This window comes from Ambystoma mexicanum, chromosome 9 (genome assembly GCF_040938575.1).
Source record: "Ambystoma mexicanum isolate Mex_15411 chromosome 9, UKY_AmexF1_1, whole genome shotgun sequence".
Taxonomy (NCBI): Eukaryota; Metazoa; Chordata; class Amphibia; order Caudata; family Ambystomatidae; genus Ambystoma; species Ambystoma mexicanum.
This window is the reverse complement of record NC_090931.1, coordinates 1387509859-1387532784: the sequence shown is the minus strand read 5'-3', so window position 1 is coordinate 1387532784 and position 22926 is coordinate 1387509859. Positions and strand designations below refer to the sequence as shown.

Genomic DNA, 22926 nt, shown 5'->3' with positions numbered 1-22926 from the left:
AAGCGTGACAGAGTATCGGGCGGTCCTAGACAATGAGGGAGTTTCACGCTGCAGCTTCGGCGGCAGCGGCTCAGGACTGGCCGGGCTCGAGCCAAATCCATTGACGGGCACTGACTCCCCTTTTTAGGGCTTTATGCCAACAACCTCCTTGTCAGTGCTCCAAAGTGTCTTAATGCTAGTAACCGGTGTTTCCTTGTAATAACCAGAAGCGTGTTCAGCTTGTGCCTTTGGCAGGTAGGGTGACACGGTTCACCCTTACCTGAGTGCAATGTAATGTGTGGCTGGGACCGTCCCAAGTTTATTGTTGCTCCAAATAAACTGTGACCTTGTATATTCCAAATAACCTTACAAAAGTTGTCTGTTGTTATTTCATGATGTGATATTCTGGCCACAGGAGGTGGGGGCGACCAATGGGGACCTCCCCGCTAAGAGGCGACCAGCCGCCGCAGGGGGCGCTAGAGGGACAGCCTACATAGCGGGCTGGCCCCTCTGGCCGCTACCTTCCGGGGCGTGGCCAGCCTCTACTCTTTCTCCCCAGTGGAGGTGGAAGAGGCGTCCCCAGAGGCCTGACCTGCGGCTGGGTCCTCGTGGGGCGCATATAAGGCGGGAGCTGCAGGCAGTCAGTCTCTTTGTCCAGCAGCTCCTGCCGTTTTTTGATCCCCACCCACACCCTTTTTTCTGGAATTGATATATTGACATGGGTAAAGTGTTCAGTGGTAAAGAAGTAGTAGCGTGTGGTTAATACAGTTAGAATAGTCTTAAGCGACATGGTGAGGCGTTCGTATCACCGAAAGAGGGAAGGTAGATGTTGTGGCAAGTACAAAGAATGGATACAGTGTAATGGTAATGTGTTGTATTATGTTGCGTCTAATTTTCCTTTTTCTGTTACAGGCGGAGTATCAGGGTGGTCCTAGCCAAAGGGGGAGTTTCACGCTGCAGCTTCGGCGGCAGCGGCTCAGGATTGGCCGGGCTCGAGCCAAAGCCATCGACGGGCACTGACTCCCCTTTTTAGGGCTTTATGCCAACAACCTCCTGGTCAGTGCTCCAAAGTGTCCTACTAGTAGTAACCGGTGTTGGCGTGGTAACCAGAAGCGTGTTCAGCTTGTGCCTTTGGCAAGTAGGGTGACACGGTTCACCCTTACCTGAGTGTAATGTAATGTGTGACTGGGACAGTCCCAAGTTTATTGTTGCTCCAAATAAACTGTGACCTTGTATATTCCAAATAACCTTACAAAAGTTGTCTGTTTTTTCATGATGTGTGTGTGATATTCTGGCCACAGGAGGTGGGGGCGACCATTGGGGATCTCCCCGCTATGCCCTTGATTCTTTTTCTTTATGTATCTATTAATTTCTTCCTTGAAGATTGGGGGGAAAATTGAAGGGTCTTGGCCTTGCAGGGACGCACCGTGGGCCCAGACACGGTATAAACGGAGACCCGTTTGGGCCCACGGTGCGTCCCTGCAAGCCCAGGAAATGTCCAGAATAATAGTTTAAAGCGGCGCTATTTCTTTCATGCCGCTTCTTTTCCAAACTATATATCAATTCCACTTTAAACCACTTCCATGGCACTGGTGATGAGTTACTTCATTATGCTGCTAATAGTTTTGACCAGTGTTGCTGAGTAAATATTTTGTAAGCCACGACCCAGTTTATTTATTTATGCAATGTTTGCCGGGTACATGGACACAGATTACACAGATTATTTGAAGGCAACCTAAGCCAAAAGGGCAATGACAAGGAGACACCTGAACCGAATACACAATCACTTTAAAATTCTTTGAATGAGAATCAAGTGTATGCTTTCATACAATAAAGTCTGACTGCTGACTTTTTATAAGGATACATGAACACGGATTATTTATTTATTCATGCAACGTTTGTGGGGTACCTGTATATTTCTTTATTTATGCAATGTTTGTCGGATACAGGTATTCGACAAACATTGCATAAATAAATAAATAATCTGTGTTCATGTATCCTTATAAAAAGTCAGCAGTCAGACTTTACTGTATGAAAGCATAACCCTTGATTCCCATGCAAAGATTGTTTATTGGGTTCAGGTGTCTCCTTGCCATTGCCCTTTTGGCTTAGGTTGCCTCCAAACCCCCTTCAGCATCTTGTGTTCTTTGTTGGTTGTATATACTGCATCCTGTGCCATATTCATGGTCTCTTGGTTGGTGTGCCCAGTCCTCATTATCTGCAGCCTAAGTGGGACTGGGGCATAACGTTGTCTTGGGCACCAATGAAAAAGTGGCCCACCGTTGCAAATGGCAATTCATTCCTTGTGTGCCGGACTGTTTGACTTTGAGTAGAAGTTCCTTAAAGGTGTAGTTTGGGAGTGGCATACAGAGTGCGATGGGAGTGCACGCGGGGTGGGGTGGGGGTTTGGGGGGTTTGCATTCCTAGTGTTTTGCCCTGGGCACTAAATGGACTAGAAACTGCCCTGCCTACAATCCTCTGTCAGTTAAGCAAAAAGACAAATTCAGCTTTGGTTCCCTGGTGTCAACGTGGACACCTCACAAACAGAGAGTGGCCAGGAAGACACAGAGGGCTGGAGCAGCAGTCAGCAGTGAGAACATGGCGGCCGAGTCCACAGACGTGTATACATATGAAGAAATGTTTGATCCAAAAATCTATGTGGAAACCCTCGTCGAGGGGACAGGTGACATTCCGGACTCAACAAAGTTTTTGCTTGAAGAGTTGTCGAAAGCTTTCACCTCAGGTAAGTCGGGGCGGGAGGCACGAATGAAAAAATCCTGGCTTGCCTGCTCAGCCTTTCAACCTCCCACCGAAATATCGTCCTCATCACATCCTGTGACGGCTCAGCACTGCTCGGCACTTGCTCACAGTGAAATGCATTTTCCAAATAACGAAAGTGTCATATTTTGAATATGTTTTGAAATCACCATGACTAGCGAACATTTGTAAAAAAAAATCAGAAATGTGCAACTGGTCCGTTTTACATTTTTGGGAGTAGTGCACACCAATGTCAACTTTTCTTTTAACCTATATACATATTTTTTATTTCAAGTGTCTTCGAAACGAAATGTGTATTTTGTAAGTGACACGTCAATAACATTGTGGCAATACTATTTAGCTGTACAGGTGAGTGCGTATGTGGAAGATGGACATGGATGTGAACGCACGAGGAAAACGTAGAGGCAGTTTCAGATCTGTGACGCAGCTCTCCTATAGGGATAAGCTGAGACAGTAGCCGTGAGTGGGCACGTGCTGGGGGGGGGGGGGGTGCGCATGCTCAGTGTTTCCAACTAAACAGAATGCGCAGCTGTGAGCTGTGAGTAAAGCTGTAAGCAGGACTGAGTGCAGATATAAGCAGAGAGAACATGGCGGCGAGTGGGGATGTGTTCCGAGCTGATGCAATTGTAGGGGTTTGAGCGTGAGTGGAACTTTAGATAGGGGTAAAACGTTTGGTGGTGTAAGTGAAACGGGGGGGGGGGGTTGGTTATTGTGTGAGGACTGAGACTGCCAGTGTCTCCGGTTTAAGGCCTCCTTCCTCATTCACTGTTCTGACCCCTAGCCGCCTCTCCTTACTTTAAGCCAAGGGACCATCCAAATGCCACTCTCGCCCTGCAGATCCTGCCATCACTAATGAGCTCTTCTCCGGACTCCCATTCTAGCCTTTGGTGTCCCATGTTCCTCTTGCCCACATGCGGTCTCATTGCATGAAACTGCCCTGAAGCACCCTCCCCCACCCCCCACAGCGCTTCATGCAACTGCACTGCATCCTGTGTAAGGACCGGGCGGGGGGTGGGGTCGATGCTGACTCTGAGGTGTGCAGTAAAGTACTGGATAATAGGTGGGTGTCGTTCGTTTGCCCCTTGCAACGCTCTTTATGGTTCGCAGTGTTCCACGAACACTGCACAGCTAATATTCAGAGTGAGTTGGTTCTGGAATGTGGTGCTTGCACAGAACATGTCTAATAATGACATGCCATTTTGCGGACACTTCTTTGTGCTCGATATAAGATGTCCAGGTACTCGCACCATTTTGCACCTGCTACCATTAAGGGGCAGTTAATACCACTCCAGCAGTGCTTGGCAAGTGTCTCTCCCATGCAGAAAAAACGGGTTATTTCGAATGGTCACGCCTACAGGAATCCTCTCTCAGTTCAGCAAAAAGACAAATGCAGAAAAACAGGTCCTTCTGCTCAAGCTGGATTCTCCTGTAGTAGGAATGGCTCATATGCTGCCTGGCACGCCCCTTCCTATAATATTGTTGCCTTTTGCAGGCATTTCCTTGGGTTTGGCGCGCTTCCCGCCCCTCAGGCTGCCTTCAGCACACGTCCCCTTAACCAGGGGGAGGGAGGAGGACCCTGGCCACCTTATTAGGGCTCCTCCTCCAATTTTCGTTGTCGCCTCCGAATGCAGCTTTGTTTCCATGCTGTCGAGCGTTATCAATAAACCTTTCTTTTCCTCACCCTGAAGTGCAGCATACACAATCCACGCTCACCCTAATGTCTCGCCCTGGCCTGGTGGCACAGGGCACTGACAGTAATGGGGGAAAGATGACAGGGAAACAGAATACATTCTTCAGTGTAAAATGGTTTGCAAAGTTAAAAGCAGTAAGAGAAGGCGAAGGGCAACGTAGTGAGGGTTTAAGGAGCTGAGGAGAAATTGAGGACAAAATACAAGGGTGTAGAAAGAGAAAGTCGTCAGGACACATTTTAATGGATGACATTAGGAGGAGTGTTGTAGTGGAGAGGCAGAAAGCGACTTTTTCCAAGGCGAAGAAGGGAAATCGCATTAGATAAGCACACAGTGGAGATTTATTTTTTTCTGTTAAAGATAAAACAGGGAGTTGAGGTATCTGTGTTCCACGAAGAACATGTTCCTTCTGGGAAAAAGTGAGCCGGTCCCAAATGACAGGTCAGAGGTGTAAAGAGGGACGGGAGATGTTTATCTGCCCTGAGCCGCAGCATTGTTGTGACCCCGAACACTACCCCAGGCATGCAGACCCCTGCATGGGAGTTAAGAGTCAAACAGGCAGTTGCTGCTATGAACTGTGGCTAAACAGCGATGATAACCAGCAAGACGAGGCACGGCCGAGTGCACTAGGACAGCGACAGCTGGATGGTCGCCACACCTCTGCAACTGTGTTCTCTACCAAGCCTCTGCGGTCGTGATGCTGCTGTGCCCGGTCTAGGGTTAAGGGACGAAAAAGGTGTGGGTGAAGTATGCCAATGAAGTCCGGCGCTGACCCGCGAGTCTCGCCCAGGCCTGGCCTCACCAATCACACCTCAACCAGGGAGTTCAGCGGGGGCGGCTTGCACGCCCGTGACAGCCATACCCGCTTACATTTGAAAACTGTCCAGTTTCTCTTTCATGCAGGTTGCCTATTGCCCAAGGGCAACGCATGAGTTTGATCCTGCAGAATCTCATGATCAAGGTTTGGCCTGATATTATCTGAAAGCATCTGCACCTCGCTCCACTTTTTCCGTCACAATGTATTGATACATGAGGATGAGTGCATGTCAGGGAAACATGCAAGCACAGTTACACTTCTAATGACAAACATGTCCATATGCTCTCCTTCACTGAAATATAATTATACTCAAGCCTTTCACCAGTTTATTTTCATTGACCTCTCTGTGGGTAACTGTGCTCAGTCTGGTAGTGGCTGTTGCATTGATGACTAATGAAGTTCATCATGTGCTTAAAATATATTGGTTTCTTTCTAGTTTCTGGTTCGCTGAAGAAGTCTAAAAGTGTATTAACTAGCACTTTCTACTACTGCGGCCTTTTGTGACCCGCAGATAAAAACGATAAAACACACATTAAATTAACAATATAAAGCATACAAAATATCCATGTATAGATAGCCTTTTAAAGCATCTGAACATTGTATGTACATGACCATTTCATTAATCCAATATAATCCCCACTACAAACAAGTGATACACATCATATACTGATCATGCCGTTTCTACTGGCACATTACACCTGAGTGAATTCTCCTCTTGCAAGGGTCCCGGGGGAGGTACACTCTCATCAATCCACCCTGGCAGCCCCTGTAACACATGTATTCCACGCCGGCAAAAGTCAGATTGCCTAAGTGCACTGGAGGATCCGTGTCTCACGTCTCCTCCATCCACTGGTAAGTAAAGCCGCAGTCACCCTGGCAACAGTGTGGTCAAAACCCCCCAAAAGAAGCAGCATCACAGAGTCTGCATTATTCAGCAAACCTGAGTGTGGACAGAAGTTAAAGCTCTTGCCACCTGCCCCTTTCTGGGGCACAGGCTGATGACTTGGCCTCATTTCTCTAAATGTTGATGCAGGGTTGTAACTTATGATTTCTGGAAACTAATGTCTTGATGTTTTGCTTTTTATGACCCTACCTTGAGGTTCCCTTGAGCTAAAATGAGATCTTGTTTTTGTCTGATCCTCAGAACAGAGGTTCACATCCCCCCTGCCCTCTCCTCTCTGGTCTCTGGAGTGGTGAATGGTGTTCTTGCCTGCTTCACAAAGCTGTTTCCCATTGGCTGCCCATCCAACTTTATTGGTACACTGATGCTTTGGGGGCTTCTTAGTTTTGGCTCCATGGTGGTTATTTTGCACCACCTGATGGACGTCATTGCTAATATTGCAGAAGAGAGGGAGGGATGCGGCATACAGTGGACCATTCACACTTTGCTATCTTGTGCTTGCCCAGGATGCCTTTCACGTTCCTCAGGACTCCAGCACTCACACTCCTGCATTCCCTCTCAGCCAAAGATGAATGTATTTAAATATTTAGAAAAGCATTATCCAGTCCCTTTTGCCTCTCTGTTAAAGAGGCCATGTCAAATTTGCAAACTCATTATAAGAAAGGGGTCTTTGCTAGAACTAATACAATAGCCATTAAAAAAAAAAAACTGCTGTGGAAGTAGAAGGAATCTATCACTGTCAAAGTCAAAGGTCACGACAGGAACTTCAAATCAAATTAAATGTCTGGCTCATTCAATAATCCTATCCCTTTCTAGCCTTTAGCTCAGATTTAGGCACTCCACTTGTTTGACAGATAACAATGGACCTGGGGAACACACCAGTACCATGATTTTACCCAGAAACACACATTGTGGTTTAGGAGACAGCCAGGGCTACAACATTAACACATATGTGAAATATTTATATAATGCCAGCACTTAGAGCAAGGGTATTTACTGTGAACCCACCGTGAAGAACATGCTACAATATGATATGTTATATGTGCCTAAAATGGAGCATACGAAAATACGAGTTCCGGCTCCAGTAGCTGCAGTTTATTTGTATAATATTCTCATATAGTGGTTTTCATACCACTGCAACATACTACACACCGTGACAGATAAGGGAGATCTGTCACAGGCCAGGGAAGTTGTTTCCTCAAAATGACAGTTTGGTCAAGAGGAGGAGCCAGGATTTAAACCAAAGTCAACTCCAACAACAACCATCTAATTAATCACTGCACCAAATTGTGACAGATTGCCATTTTGCAAGGTTATAGGAACCCTGGACTTTTTTGATTTTTGTGAAATTAATAAAATGTTGCCAGTAATTCCATCTCTGAAAGGGAAATCTGCATATCAGAGACTCTTTTCATATGCTGCGTGCCAAAAGCATAGTGTGTACCTGTGTCCTGCAGCATCAGTTCCATATGTGCCGTGTCAAAAGCATAGTGTGTACCTGTGTCCTGCGGCATCAGTTTCATATGCTCCGTGCCAAAAGCATAGTGTATACCTGTGTCCTGCTGCATCGGTTTCATATGCTCCATGCCAAAAGCATAGTGTGTACATGAGCCCGGCTGCTTCAGTTTCATATGCTCCATGCCAAAAGCATAGTGTGTACCTGTGTCCTGCTGCATCAGTTTCATATGCTCCATGCCAAAAGCATAGTGTGTACCTGTGTCCTGCAGCATCAGTTCCATATGCGCCGTGCCAAAAGCATAGTGTGTACCTGTGTCCTGCGGCATCAGTTTCATATGCTCCGTGCCAAAAGTATAGTGTATACCTGTGTCCTGCTGCATCGGTTTCATATGCTCCATGCCAAAAGCATAGTGTGTACATGAGCCCGGCTGCTTCAGTTTCATATGCTCCATGCCAAAAGCATAGTGTGTACCTGTGTCCTACTGCATCAGTTTCATATGCTCCATGCCAAAGGTATAGTGTGTACCTGTGTCCTGCGGCATCGGTTTCATATGCTCCATGCCAAAAGCATAGTGTATACCTGTGTCCTACTGCATCAGTTTCATATGCTCCATGCCAAAAGTATAGTGTATACCTGTGTCCTGCTGCATCAGTTTCATATGCTCCATGCCAAAGGTATAGTGTGTACCTGTGTCCTGCGGCATCGGTTTCATATGCTCCATGCCAAAAGCATAGTGTATACCTGTGTCCTACTGCATCAGTTTCATATGCTCCATGCCAAAAGCATAGTGTATACTTGTGTCCTGCGGCATCAGTTTCATATGCTCCATGCCAAAGGCAGAGTGTATACTTGTGTCCTATTGCATCAGTTTCATATGCTCCATGAATAGCACAGTGTATACCTGTGTCCTACTTCATCAGGACCCTGGTTTGGAGTGCCTACCCTCCCAGTGGCACAGAGCAGGTTCAGAGGTCACAGGTACCCATTTGACAGCTGCAGTGAAAGCCAAATCTCTGCAGCACAGACAACGCATTTAAGATATGCATCCCTGTTCCAAAACCCTATAATTATGGGTTTACCTCGTGGTCGCAGAATAATCTTTAAGTATAAGGCATACCTGAGATAAGGTATGGTGGATAGTATTCTCAAAATTATTACAGCCACATCCAATTCAATTTCACAAATATGTCAGCTTCTGTGAGCAAAGCTCAGCTGTGGATGGTGATGTGTATTCAGGCCAGACAGGTTGAGCCTGACAGAACAGGAACATGAATGACTATGCCTCTTCCTCGAGCTGTTTGTGAGCTCAGGTAACACCCTCTGACAGGGACAATCGCACAGTAGACTGCTGCCCTTAGCCTAGGCATCAAAGGAGCAAACCCATTCACAGGGAGTACCCTCACACCAGGATGCTGCACATCAAAATGCCTTTGTTTCTAGTGAGAAGGGGAGAGGGTGGGATTAGAGTAGGCAGGAGCGATCTGACATTTTGTTTGTCTCTGCCTCTCTCCCTCCTTCCTGTCCCCTTCACTTTCTCTGGAGCAAAGCACTCAGGGTGTGACATCAGAAGGAAAATGTTCACTCCATTCAAGAGCATGGATTGGACCATTAAGACAGGCTACCTCTAGTTCAATCACCTGGGGACTTTTGCTTTTAAAAGAACGGTTCTCCCACCCCTTCTTCATATCCTCAGGAGACACTGAAGATGTACTTTGGAACTACACCTGAGAAGAACTCACTGTACTTCCTTTGGGAAAGTTGCACTTTCCAAAGCCCTCAGGCTGAGGTGAAGAAGGAGACATCCAAGGCGGAAGAAAGATCTGCTCCCCATCCACTCCCAGGGCGCATTGGGGGTGAAGCATTGCTGTGGACCAGGAGCTGCCACTCTGCCCTGGAATCTCTTAAATCTGGGAGAGCAGACCCCAAACAGAACTATTCTTTCATTGAGTCCCCCTTATTGGGCTTCACAGAAGCGGGAGGACCAGACAAGCTAAAGCTCCCTGTTCTGCCACACCCAACAGGTTGCTTCGTGTTCACTACATCTTGAACAAGAGGGAAGATGCCAATGCTGGCTTTTCCGCTCCACTCCCAATCCAAACTCTTGCGTGCACTTCAACCAGCTGAAAACTGCATTGGGCCCTAGCTGTGACCGTCACTTGCTAAGCCCGAAGCTACCGTTCAATGCTAGCAGAGACATGACACTAATCACTGGGGAGTCACACACTGACTCTGAGCAGGGGTTACAGCTAGCCCCCGAACGGCTGCCTCACTGACCTGCACATTGACTCACCCAAGACATCCACCTTTGATGACTGTCACCTGGAAATGCTGTCTCAGCGGCTAGAAGCTCCACTCGGCCTGGCCCAACTGCAAAGCGTTCCTGAGATCGTCCCGACCTGCAACGCTGAGAGCTCCCCTTCAACCACACAGAGGAACCACATTCAACCCTTCTTGCCACGTGCTTGTTGCGTGGGCCTGAACAATACAACGTGCCCGAACTGAGCCTAATCTCCTTGCATCTATGTTCGACACCAGTTTCTATATCCGTCAACCCAACAAAAACCAAAACTACGTACTGCTGATCCCAAACTGCCCTCTCAGTCCACTGGGACCCTAGAGACTGGTTAGGCCACCTCAGCACCTTCTTTCACTCAAAGACATATCCTTTGTTGAGGCTGGTAATTTCCTATCACACCTGTATTGGTAATGCAGTGTTAATAAAATAAATAACGACAACCATTTTCAGTGACACCTGAATAATGACAAAAAAGTCGAATTTGTTAGTAAAAGTATATATGGGGGTGGGGTAAGGGATTAAAAGGGGAGGGGATAGTAGGGGGAGGGTAAACAAAGCTAAAATAAGCTGTAGAAATGTGGGGTATGGAGGGGACCCCCATATTAAAAAAGAGAACAAAAAAATCAACTTTGTTCATGATTAAATTGTCACTGAAAATGTATGTCGTTATTGTGGTTGTCGCTATAAACACATGGAACCCTGTATTCCTGCTACTTTCTTCAGTCTGTTGCACTGTCTTTGTCTTTCCACAGGGGTGGATTTTGAACAGTGTTGTCTATTTATTTATCTTGGAGATGTGTTTTATTAAAGAGTATCTATTTTTATAGAACCTTGTTTGGACGTTCCCTTAATTTTGGACTGTTATGCTTTGCTGTTTGGGTCACTAGTGAATCACATTCACATGCCTCTAAACCACATAGCCTTCCCTCGGCCCATGTTGCCACAAAAGGCAGAGGAGGTAGATATTTTAAATGTGCCCTTTTTACCTTTATGGTTGCGTTGGATCTTAGTTTGTAGCGATGTGAGTGCTGAGTGGTCCTTTCTACCCCTACTCATCCTTGTACTCCTGTAGAGCAGAATCCAATGAGTCGGACACACATACTACCAAGCTGAGCTACCCTCCAACCCCCAATTTCCTATCTGAGCCAAGGGTCTGGGTCCTTACCTTTTCAAGCTTGGTGGTGGTCTCTGTGTGCGCCTGACGGAAAGAAGCACATTTTCAGAAGTCCCCAGAGAGTCAATGGACGGGCTAAAGATAGAGTAACATAGTCACGCCTGCTTTAACGCCTCCATTTCATTCACGCTCTGGGGGATTTTAAGTGTGTTTGAAGTCAGAAGGCAAGGGCAGAAAGTGAGTTATGTTGTCACCTCCCTTTTGATTAGTTTCACACGAGCGTGGGATTTCCATGCTGGCGTGAAACCAGGGACGTCATTTAGAGGTTGCCAGGGGTTGCAACTGCGACCCGTGAGGTCTACCTTGCTACCCCTAAAAAAAAAAATGTAATTTCTTTTTTTTCTTGCTTTTTTAATGCAAGGTCCAGGGCTGTGGCCAGCACCGTGTGGCTCTTTGCTTCTGGAGGTGCTGGATTTCTTGTTCAGGCATCTTAAAAAAATAATAATAACAAGGGTTCCACAAGTCTAACACGTTCAGCAGTGACCCTAAATAAGAAAGAATAGGAATACCAAATAGTTTGTCTTTCTAGAATTCTATGGAATAATTGCTAGACTCATTAAAGGTTTATTTCAGGCACATTTCAGGCTGTGACTCACTGATTTAGTCTGTTCTTAAACACCTCAACTCAGCCTTTCATCCTTCCCGAGGTTGTTAAATGAGTACCAACACAGGTTGGTTGATATTGTATGTATATTTGTCTATATAAAGCGATTAAGCTGAAGTGCTCTATAATAACACATCATTATTATTTGGCCATGGACGTCTGCTTGCATTCACAGTAATTTGGTAATGTGGGCCTATGCACACTCATCTTAAAGATACATATGGCGATGCATTCTTTTATGAAATGTATATCACATTATAGTGATATCATAACCATATTTTTCTTAGTGTACTTAGGAACAATATTTTGTGATGCCACTCCCTGTTTTGTTAAGGGGTGAAAGGTCATGTTCCATCGCTTCCAGTGATATCACTTTGGGGTGGGGTCAAATGACATCACTTCCTGTGATTTCATCAGAGACCAAGGGTCATGTAATGTCACTTCCGCTGCCCCTGGAATTTGGTGAAATGACGCCCCTGTGTGAAACCAGTCATTTCCAGTGGAAACCGCCGTCTTTTTGCACCCACAAAAAACAGGCGGTTTCCATGGGAATTCATTGTAAATTCTGCCTGCAATGCATACATGGCACACAGCGTTTACTCTTATTTGCACTGTGGAATGCACATAGAGAAGTGTAAAGAGGCTGCTGACGTCCCTTTACACTTCTCATTTGAACTTCTCAGTGCAAATGACGAAAATGGCAAGGAGGGGAACTGTTTGCACACATTTTCGTTTGCAAAGAAAATGAGCCTCAAAGAGGCAGATGCATCAGACACAAAGAATACAGACAACCAACAGAGACTGAGGCATGAGGTTGCTACACAAGACAGAACTGAGCTGCTGATGGGTGTTGCACTTCAGATCATGTGCCATTCAGGCTCCTGGCCTGAATTGGTCATTTTGATGACCCCAAACCTATATGCCCCCCACTTCAGATTCAGGTTAATAGAGTCCCCACTTTTTACCTTCCTTAACTCCAACATGCTTCATCACCACTGCATGCGTCATCACCGCTGCATGCGTGAGCCCATGGAGGAGAGCACTCACTGTTTTACCAATGTGTCTCACGGCCAGGAGTATCTGGAACATTTCTATGCCCAAGTGGCACTGCATTTGGTCAGGAGCCAAGTACACTCCCAGTCCTAGGCCCCCCTGTTGCCTGTTGACTCTTAAGTGGGGGGCAGCTGAGGCTATCTACTGGGGCTTTCTGGTCTACTCCACGGCTTTTGAACAGGGTTTGGGAAATAGCACCGGAAAGAAATAACATTGAGCTGTTTTCGGTTAAGTTGGGTGTAGAAAGGATGGGCAGTGATGGTGTGTTGGAGGTTGTAGGGTTAGGATGGGGTGGGAGAGATGATATTATGGGGTGTGTTTGAGTGTGTTGGCATATGGTGGGCACACTTGGGACTATTCAGTATCCCTCCTACACCCCTTCCCCTCCATGGTTTTAAGCGGTAAGTCACACGCTCTTCAGAATCAGTAGGCTTCCTGGTAGGCACTATGCTTTTCTTTGAATCTCACACCCATAAAAAGGCACAATTGGGGCTAAGCATCAACTCTGTATGCTGTGGAAATTACTACTCCCTAATAATTTGTGGCAATACTTAGTTTAGCCCCTGCTGCTCTCACACATTGACCGGGACAATGTGCTCTTAACCAGCGGCCATGATGACACCTTATACCTTTAGTGATCAGCATTTCACTCGGTTGCACAGATTGTTTCTGGGACGCGCACATTCGATAGTATCTCTTCTGTGTTACTACTTTTTAGTACCCGGGGCAGGTGACGCAACCAATCAGGTTGCTTGGGTCACAGGCCGATCCAAGCCTGTGTTCCAAGCAACATGAAGGCTGCATCCCCCGGCCTGCCACCTTCCTCCCTACCTCCCTTCCCTTCCAATTTGTAGTCCCTCCCACCCAAGCCCCATTTACCTGAAGCCTCAGTCACTGATGCTTCTGCTCCGTTGTCCCTGCTGCCGCCATGAAAATGGAAGAAGGGCTCCCTCTGTAGCCCCGCCCACCATCCTGATAAATGGCGGCCATCTTCAGTGAGTATTTTGTTTCAATGAACAGGACCCCATGAGGCGTCCCATTCATTGAAACAAAATACTTTGCTCTTAGCACCACAGGTTGCCAGATTGGAAACCCAGTGTGCTAATAGCAATAATACCTGATCCAACCTGCGCTTGGGCCCGTACCTTGGACCCTGGGCCCTTACCACCCAATTCGGCCCAAGGTACTATTACTTAAGAAATAGCTATCCAGGTAATTAATTCTAATAATACTTGGTTGCTAAATTCTGCACATTCCAGTTTCAAATGTAGTGGTAACAGGTGTTATTATTCACTATGATTATTAGCTATATTTGTGGTACTTAATTCAGGACCCTAGATGTATTAACACATTAAATGCTGCAGGGGAGAACTGAGCCCTTGTCTGAGCAGCCGCTACTCCTCACCAGAGAAGTGCACACTTTGTGTAGGGTTGTCCACCACAATTTTTATTCTTGTGGCTGTAAAATGTCAGAATCCGAGGCAGGCATTTTGGTGGCCGGCCTTCGATTCCGAATTTCCTTAAAGTCTCTCAGTTTGTCTTTTTTCTTTCTTTTTTTTAACAAGCTTGCTTAATGTGTTTAACTCTGAAAATTCCCTTTCATATACACCATCCCGGGAGCCCTTTGAACAATGAACATATTCAATTGAAACACATATAAATACAAAATACAAATAGGATATAGACTTTTCGCTGTGTTCGGTTGTGTTAGATAAAGGTGGATTAGCAGAGATGGGAATTTGGAGTGCGTACAAATATGTTGTTTTAAGGTAAGAGATGAGAATTTGGGATCTGCTCAGGGGTTCTGGCTTAGGATGGTAGTGTGAAAAATGTGAAATTTGGGTGCATTAGGTTGTGTTAGGTTATGATTAGCTCTTTTGTGTGTGTCTCTGTCGGCGCCCGTAAGCCTTCGGGTCATTGGTGCGCATTACAAATGCATATACAATACAATGATGGAGAAAGGGAGATGGGCATGTTGGTGTGTTCAGGTGTATTGTGTTATGATGAAAGAATGAGAGCAGGGACTTTTGGGGTATTTTGGGTTAACAGCGGAACATGAACAATTGGAATATGGGCTGTGTTATGGCTTGCCTAGTTAAGGTGTGGTTGAATAGATGGGAATGTGGGGTGCTAAAGGTTTTTTGGGTTAGGGTAGGGAAGAAAAGATTTGAATTTGGAGTGCATTAAGGTGTTTTGGGCTGGGGAGTTAATAGAGATGGGAATGTGTAATGTAGTGTGTCAGGGTGGCATTCAAGAGATTCAAATTTGGGGTGAGTTCCGTTGTGTAGGGTTAAGGTCGGTTAGAAAAGATGAACTATGGACTCTTTGTTTTCTCCCCTGATAAATATTTGATGGGATATGTCTTATTTTAAAAAAAATATTTTTTACCAATTTCTTTTTCATATAAGAAAATGAAAATAAGATTACATGTCTGGTGCCCAGTATTCGAACCGTGCTGGGCATTCCATGGTTCAGCTGTGTCATGAACATGTTAGATGGCGATCACCTGCATGTTTATGGAGGAGGTTAATAGACACAATATTTAAGGCAAGCCCATGCTGTATTTATTGTATCGTATTCAGTATACCAGCACCATTCCAGCATAAACAGGTGGTGATTGTTCAACTTTAACACTTTTCCAAACCAGGTGGTGTGAAAGGGGAGACCCTGATTGATATGGGCGCCGGACCCTGCACTATCCAACTTCTCTCAGCCGCAAACTCCTTCAACGAGATCATTGTGGCAGATTACACAGAGCGCAACTGCCGGGAGCTGGAGAAATGGTGGAAAGATGAACCAGGAGCATTTGATTTTACTGCGTTTGCAAAACGGGTTTGTGAGATGGAAGGCAACAGGTATGAGCAGTTGTAGTGAGCCACCATTCGGTTCCTTTTCATGTAGCTCAAGATGATTCATATTGGTAATGCAGTCTGCTTCTGTCAATGATTGGAAATGATAATGTACGAAATAAGGATATTAAAAGTCATCAATGTGTACTGTGATATTGTGAGGGATTGCCATCTGGCAAGTGTGTAGAACCCCAGGCTTTTTTGAGTTTTATTAATTAATAAAATGATGCGCTCACTCCATCTTAGAACGGATGATCTGCTACCAAGATCTCGCTTTTCATAAGCTTCATGCCAAAAGCATAGTGTACACTTGTGCCCTGCTGGATCAGTACCCTGATCTGCAGCACCTGCTCTCCAGTGACACAGGGCAGGTTCATGGGTCACAGGTGCCCATTTGACAGCTGGAGTGACAGCCAAGTCATTTCAGTGCAGGGATTTCATTTAAGAAATGCAACCCCTGTTCCCAAAACCACATAACTATCCTGGTGGCAGTCGTACATTATAAATATTAGCCATACCCGGGTTTAATGTATGGTGGCTAGTATCTCTCATAATTATCCAAGCCACATCAATATGATATCATACACGTGTCAGCACAGCGAGCCCAGCTCAACTGTGGAAGGGTTATGTGTATTTTGGTCAGACAGCCTGGTCCTGCCAAGTGACAGGGCAGGAGATTGGGTGGCTATGACTCTCGCTTGATCCTTTGTGAGGTTGGGTAACACCTCTCTCCAGCAAGCCAGCCTCCCAGCAGGAGCTAGACTGGGAAACAAGAATCAAAGTGCATAGCCATCCCAAAAGAACTAGCCTCACACCATGGTGCTGCATATCAAAGGGCCTTTGATGTTATTGATAAGGGAAGGGGCGGAGTTAGTGCAGGCAGAGGCAGTGGCGGCTGGTGAAAATGTTTAATTGGGAGGGCTCTCCAAGATGGATTCAGGGTATATCCCCTCAACTCCTTTGAGAATTCTTTTCAATAATGAGTGAAAATGGTGCATTTTTAAAGCAGAATTCTTGCAAAAAAACTGGGTAAAAAGCCATACAATTTACAATCGGTTTGCAGCGTAGCATCAAAAACTCCAGTAGATGCCAGATCACTGACAGTGCACAGAAGCTTTTTAGTGTTGCTTTTACCCACACTATATGCCAGTATGCTTGCAGTGAAAGAAGACATTTATTTACTGGCTCTGCCTAATTATTCTAGTAATTCCACTGTATGAGAACATGTCCATGATGGCACAAGAACACTCATGTCGCTTTTACTGATAATACTCGAAAGCCACTGTAAAAAGACAGCCTGGGCCAATATAATCAAGTAGCCTCAGGTAATGTAAAGTAATAATAAGTGGTATTGTGGCCCGCTGTGCAAAACCCATGTCGTTTTTGTCTATTTTATTTATTTTTTATTTATTTGAATTTATAAAGCGCACAAAGCAGCTGTAACAAAACATTTCCACTGTTCCCACATAATAATAGTCATAATGGCTTTACCTGTAATGCTCTAAGGTCACGGTCAGGAACACATGAAATTCTGGCTGCGCCAGTGTATGCAAGTAGCCCTTAATGCCATGGATGTCAAACAGTTAACAGCTATAGCTATTGTTTCTTAATTATTTGTATTCTACAAAATAATCACTTTCACTAGAGATGTTTTGAATGTGGAGGAAAAATAAGTGCTGGACAACGCCTTCTCTGTGTTGTGCAGTTAGATGGAACATCCACTGAAAAACAGTATGCTTCCAAGTTAAGCATTTCCTTCTTTAAACAACTTGTCTGCTCGTAAATCAAGTTAATGTGTCCTGAGAGACACAGAGATCCCCAGCATGCAGATCAAGCTCACAAATAAACAGACATGTGTGCATATGTACAGCCTCCTTACCTTACTGTGGCTTCATTTATTCAAGCCCCATGGACCACACTTCATCCTCTTGATCCGTCGTCGCTACTTTTGGTTTCCAGAAAGGGAAGCTGCATTTGTTTCAGTCGAGAAGCACAAGGAAAGCAGCGCAAATGGCTGCAGCTTATAAGATGGAGGCAGGGTGATGGTGGATGCACAAGGCATCCCACACAGGCCCCGAGAAGGGAGGCCTGCATGGCTGCCTCAGTCTCCGTTTCAAAAAGAGATCACTCTGTGGCTCCAGCATTGAAAGTCACACAGACACGTGACAGTACTCATGGTTGGGAGAAAATACGTAAACAAGCCACTATGGATTAAATCGCGTAGTACAACCGGACTTTGCACTTAGTGAGTTGGCAATTGCATAGCTCTCAACCTTTCATGGCCCTTGGGTGGGTGAAAACACCCGATTTTGCATTTGGTGGGTGAAAGCCCATTGATTCCTATGGGAATGTAGGAAGCTTGGCGGGTGAGAGAGCTGCCTAAGTGGCGGGTGACACCCGCTTGTCAAGATAGGGTTACTCTGTCATGTGTAGCTGTCATTTACTATGACATCCCCACGCCTAAAAGATGGGATGTTTTTAGTTAAAGGTAGCATTAGTTGTATGTGAGGCTGCTTAAACAGGGGCGAGGGACGGTTATACATTTTTTTAAAATGTTGACTCTGAAAACATGACATTTCACACGTTATGTATGTTTTTAAAATCACTAAAAACTGAAATTTAAAAAAAATGCCACTGCCCCAGATGGGAGTACCTATGGCAAGGATTTTCATATACATAGCAGATGTTTGTCCAAATGTCAAATATTCTTTTTCTTGGTATAATCTAATAGCACTGGAACGACACCTATGTCGCTTAGACCACACCATGCCTCTAACCTGGGACACACGCTAAACATGTACGCACACCATGGCCCTCATTACAAGTCCAGCGGTAACCATGCCAGTAAAACCGGCAGGTACCCGCCGGACCTGTAATGAATTACCGCTGTCCGACTTGCTGGAAACACTGGCGCATTACAGCCGTAATTGTAAATCCCCATTCCCATGTGAGTCCCAGGGAATGGGGACCGTGGAAACACTGGCACCTTGTAATAAAGGGGCCAGATTTCCGCCAAAGTATTCGGCCGGGTGCCATTCCACCCGCCAGGGCAGTACTTTGCCGGTCCGGAAACAATGGTGGCGGTAAGCTTTCAATTTCAAATAGGAGTTAACTTTCACATGGGCGTAGCTTATTGTTGAGCTTCTTCAGTTCACGCGGTGCTGACCCCTGCTGCTAATGAAACTTAGCAGCAGGGGTCATGTTAACGAAGCTTAGAAGGGCCACGGCGGGGAAGTGAATATGCACAACAACAAGAGTTTAATAAGGCCAATAAGAGGATGAAAACCTCAACAAGCGACCTGCAAAAAATATTACAGAGTTTGGGCAAAAAGAAGCCCAAAGTTGATTATTATAAGCAGACATGGCTACACTGACACTGCTAGACTGTTTGTACTGTCAGTCAGCTTGCCTTGTCTAAATTACGATGTTTACACAAGCAGAGAGCCAGTGGGGCCAGACCTCAGCTCAGACGTCCTGTGCACCTCCTAATTCAAGGGTCTAGTAATTTAGCGTAGATCCTGGAGTGCTTGGCGCACAAAATGAAATGTGTGTGTAGATGGAGCCCGTGGAGCACTATTACCTGACTGCTGTCAAAAACCACCGCATGATGGTGCTGTGCCTGACTAAAGCAGACAGCAGCGATGCAAAGTCAAAATAAAAGATGTACGTGTTGTGCTTTTTCAAGCACATGAATTTCTTTTCTATTAGAAACTCTGCAGGCTGCCAAGGAAGGACTATGCCCCTACGCCCTCACATAGTAGCCACCTCTGGGCAGAGGGGTCTCAGCCATTGGGAAGGAAGATTGCAACATATTGTTTGTCTCTATTCCTACTCTTCCTTACTGACCCGTTCACTTCCTCTAGCACACAACACTTTGGGTGTGATGTCGGAAGGCAAAAACCTTGTGTTTTAAGCACAGGGATTGAACCTCCTAAAGCAGGCTTTCTTTAGTCCAATCACCTGTGACTTTTGCCTTTAAAAAAGGGGTCTCCCACTCCTTCTTTGATTCACTTTTGAACAAACACTTAAGGAAGAATTCATTGGACCTCTGTTGGGACAGTTAACTTTCTAAAGCCTTCTGCCAAAGAGGTGAAGACAGAGTGTCCAAGGCAGAGGCAGGCTCTGCTCCCTACCCATTGCCAGGGCACATTCTGGCATATCTGCTGCTCGAGCAAGACCTACTTCTCTGCCAGGACCCAGGACCTCAATCCACAGAAGGTGTGTGCCAGCCTCCTTTGTGGTGGGAACCCTTGAACAAGGACTATTCATATCCTTGAGTCCCTGGAGTGGGGCTCACAGCAACTTGAGAGTCCAGACAGCCAGTATCCCTGTTTTTTCACGGTCGAATTGCTGCAAGGCATCATGTGAGCCATTTAACCCCGTTCAAACCAACAAGACCATTAGGATCTGCCTTTGGCATCAACAGATCTTTGAGCCACTGTCTCACGCACTCCAATCAGTTTGCCGCCACACAGCACCAGCTAATTGAGTCAAAGGCTCAGCTCGAAGTAGAAGATCATCATTGCTACTGCAGATTTCGGACTGCCTTCCGAATTGCCAGCATCTTCATTGCTAATCTTCATTGACAGTCAACCAGACCTTGGGGACCCATTGTACTGCGGCCTTTGAATGCCTCACCGGACCTCGACTTAAACTGCACATCCAGTCACCAACATCTTTTCCATTGATCTGACTGTCGGACCAACCCTGATGGTCCTCATGATCTGCACTTTGGTGAATGCTGCTTAGATCCACTCGTTGAACCACCAAAATCTTCACTACCGATCTTCATCGCCATTCAAACAGACCCTGGTAGCTTCATCCAACCGTTATCCTTGAAACACCATATCGGACTTTCCGCCTTCAACTGCAAATCCAGTCACCAGCATCTTCGTCTGCAAACCAACTGTCAAACTGACCATGGTGGCCCTCATGATCTGCACTTGGAACCGCAATGAACTTCAGCTCGCCCACAGCTCAACACCTGCTCCCTGTTTGTTATGTTATGTTGATTTATACTGCACACCGCTACCACCCACGGGCAGTCTACAGGTGCTCATGTGGCTCTGCAAGAGAGGTGGGATGTGGGTTGTTAGTGAGGATAGGATGAAAGGATAGGTTCAGAACCAGGACGAACTGGCATCTGTGAGCATTGTTTTGCATGTGGGAGTTGGTTCGGGAAGCCCCGTGTGTTGCAACCGTATGTGGAAGACTCAGTGCCTCTGATGTGTGATAATGTTTGTGTTGGTGTGTGTCGTGTGATTATGGGGTAGATTGTGATTGTGCACACTGGTTAGTTGTATCCATATGAGGTCCAGTCGTGAGTGGCTGTTGGTGTATGACTAACTATGGTGTTGGTGTGTAATTGTGTAATTGACAGTTTTATGGACTGTGTGTTGGGGGGGTTCCCTCTAGGTGTGCTTCCAGAATCTCAGAGCAATGGTAGGGTGTGACCATTAAGGTGATTCATGGTGTGTTTATGCATAGTGTGGCTAGCCCATAGTCTAGTGTAGTGCCATTGGTTATGTTGGAGGAGCAGGAAGGGGCGATGGATTAGTAAGTCGGTCAGTTTGGTAGAGCCTCTTTGGTGGATGCTTAATGGTATCTACCATGCATTCTTGGCTGCTGTTCATCAGCCCATCTCACCTCCTCTCGTGGTCTGTGTTGACTTCCATTGCGGTTATGGTCACAGTTGGGTGGATGACCCTAGTGTGTGCCTTATTGTTCGTCCAGGTTAGTTGTGGCAATTGGTTGGGGACTTGATGTCTGGTCGGTTCTCCTAAGGGTGCGCAGAAGGAGTTCTAAATATAGTGGGGAAGGTGCTCTGTCGGGCGGCCCTGGTTATCGGTGGGCAGGCTATGATGGCTCTAGTTGAGGGTGGGCCGGTTGTGGCGATGCTAGGGTTTTAGTGGTTTACCTGTCTGAGTTTCCATGGTGTATAATTGGGTGTGGTGCGATCCATAAAGTCTGTCCATTAGTTGGATGGCCTTCTTTTGTAGCTCAGTCTAGTTGTTGGGCATGGTTGGGGTGCGGGCAGGAAGAAGGGGTGGTGCAGTGTTCTTGTCCTCTAAGCTATTGCTGCTGTTATCTGTGACCGAGTCCCTTAGTGTATATATTTTGGTGATGTTATTGTTGTTGATGTCCCTTAGTGGTTTTCCTTGTCTGTTGAATAGCCAGGTTTTGAGTCATTTCCTGAAGGTGATGTGGTCTTCTATGGTTCTAATTTATTTTGGAATGCTGTTCCAGAGGTTTGCAATTAGATGTGAGAATGCTGTTCCTTCGAATTTCCTTTTTTCATATTGTTTTGTCTCTATTTGTCGGTCGGTGCATGATCTTAGGTCATTTCTTGGCCGGTAGCGGCTGATCTTGTCTTGCAGGAATTCGGCTCCTTATCTGTGCAAGGCTTTGTGGGCAATGCAGAGTGCTTTGAATGTAATGTGTTTATTTACTGGTAACCAGTGTATGCTTTTCAGACCTGAGGTGATGTTGTCTCTTCTGTTTAATCTTAACAGAATCCTGGCTGCTTTGTGTTGCACTCTTTGCAGTTTCTTGGTGAGTCTTTTCAGCATTCCTAGGTATAGGCTGTTTGCGTAGTAAATTCTAGTAAGCATCAGGGATATGATTGTGAGGGTTCTGTGAGAGAAGGAGAGGTTTGGTCAGAGGCGTAGCCAGGATTTTCCAACATGTGGGGCCTGAAGCTAATGTAGTTGGGACCACCAGAAGGGTGTTTGTTCTTCCCAGAATATGGTGGAGCGACTGAACATAGCGAGGTAGCACAAACCAACCAATGAGGATTGATGGGGGGGTGGTCCTAACCCCAAGAATCATTTAAAAAATAATTGGTTAAAATTGTGCATTTTACAACACTATTTCTGCAAAAAATGTGTAAAAAGCCACACATTTTATAATCAGTTTAGCAAGATAAAACCATGAAAAAATCAATTGGATTACAAATCCCCAAGAGCGCAGAGGAGTGTTTTTGTGATCTCTTTGTCCACTATATGCCAGTATAAAATTCATTTTCATGCTGACTGTTCCTGTTTTTGTCCATACTGGCTGCACCAATTTATGGCAGTATTCCCACATAATGCATACTCAAATTCGCTTTGTCCATAATGCCAGTAATGATACATTAGGAAAATATGTTCATGCTGGCTCTTCCAATATATGCCACAATCCCCATATTAGAACATACTCCTTTTGGCTTTGCCCTTACAGCCAGTAAAAGTCTCATGTCACAGTAAACAAACATGTTCTTGCTGAATTCACAAATGCAAATCCCCAACATGTAAGAACACTCATCATATTGACTTTTTCCTTAACAATAT

General features: G+C 45.7%; 1 protein-coding gene across 1 annotated transcript in view; it reads left to right on the top strand.

The window, feature by feature from the left end:
• Nucleotides 1-2511: 2511 nt before the first annotated feature.
• The window catches only part of LOC138489135 (nicotinamide N-methyltransferase-like), a 36148-nt gene continuing 15733 nt past the window's right edge, over nucleotides 2512-22926 (top strand). The window contains exons 1-2 of the mRNA XM_069616772.1: nucleotides 2512-2722; nucleotides 15397-15604. Coding sequence (XP_069472873.1) covers nucleotides 2578-2722; nucleotides 15397-15604 — 353 coding nt within the window. The 5' untranslated portion in view covers nucleotides 2512-2577. The remainder of the gene's footprint in view (nucleotides 2723-15396; nucleotides 15605-22926) is intronic.